Here is a 1,107-nt window from a genome sequence, read left to right as displayed (position 1 = left end):
GAGCTACTTCTGAATTTTTGGAGGAAGTGAAAGATAATGATGTCATTGTATTCTGTAAATGAAAACACAGAGAATATGATATTTTTGGACTTCTTTGATTTAAGAAAAAAAAAAACTCACTCTAACCTTGTAAAGATTGAGAATTAAACTATGTCTCAGCTTCACACTTGGAAGTGGATCTTTGACAAAATGGCACTCGTATCAACAATAAACAGATGGTGGATTCTGATCTGCTTGTGCCCTGACACTCAAAGCAGAAAGATGGCCTCCAGCTGTGGGCTTTCCCAGTGCTCAGCTCCTGGCACGCTATGGGGTGAGGCACATACCTGTCTGTCTTTCCCATCATGCTGTGAGCTCCTTGACATCTCCAGAAGGGTCTCATTCATCTCTGGGTCTACAGTCTAGAATAGACTAGGGGTTCAGTCAGTGGCCCGAGTGAGTGAGCCTGATCTGCTCAGCCTTTCACATGAACTTTCCTCTCTCTAGACCCAGTGGCTGTCCCGGTCCTGAACGTTAGTGTCATTCAAACAGAAGCAGGCCAGTATACGCTAACACTCCACTGCATCTCGCCCAACGGCTCTTTGCCCATCGATTACACTTTCTTTGAAAAAAATATCGCCATCTCACCAGTTATTTCCAAGGATGTAAGGGAGCCTGCTGAATTTAACTTCACCAAGAAGAGAGCCGGAGAGGGGGACGAGTATAGGTGTGAAGCTAAAAACAGACTGCCTAACAACACAAGACACAGTCAGCCTGTCTCCATGCCCTCAACAGGTGAGAGCTACCGAGCCAGATTCAATTCAACAGGGTCTGGATTTGCTTCCAGAAACAGCTGCTCCTCTGCCCACCCTCCTCCCACTTTAGCCACCTGCTTCCAAATGTCTCCCCTCTAGCAGGGTCCATGCAAACTCAAGATGGGCTTGCTTTCTGCTATAAATGAACCATAGAAAGGTCCAGAAGCTGGGGCAGGAGGAGCCCTGTAGTGAGACTCACCCACCTGCCTCTGATTCCTGCCGTGTCCTCCCACTGCCCAGGTTCTAAGCAGTGACATTAAACTTTGCACCTCTCTTGGAGCTGCGGGGTCCTTGGTTTTCTTTTCTTCTTCTT

The 1,107-nt window shown here is 47.3% G+C and overlaps 1 protein-coding gene across 1 annotated transcript in view; it reads left to right on the top strand.

Annotated features, from left to right (window-relative positions):
• MILR1 (mast cell immunoglobulin like receptor 1) overlaps nt 1-1,107 on the top strand; it is a 39,494-nt gene that overhangs the window by 29,344 nt on the left and 9,043 nt on the right. Inside the window, exon 3 of the mRNA XM_042783544.1 lies at nt 487-774. Within this exon, the coding sequence (XP_042639478.1) occupies nt 487-774 (288 nt within the window). The remainder of the gene's footprint in view (nt 1-486; nt 775-1,107) is intronic.

Source organism: Orycteropus afer, unplaced genomic scaffold (assembly GCF_000298275.1).
Source record: "Orycteropus afer afer isolate SDZICR_OR568_19922 unplaced genomic scaffold, OryAfe1.0 scaffold00018, whole genome shotgun sequence".
Classification (NCBI taxonomy): domain Eukaryota; kingdom Metazoa; phylum Chordata; class Mammalia; order Tubulidentata; family Orycteropodidae; genus Orycteropus; species Orycteropus afer.
Note: the sequence above shows the minus strand (reverse complement) of the source record. Positions and strands in the feature narration are given on the sequence as shown.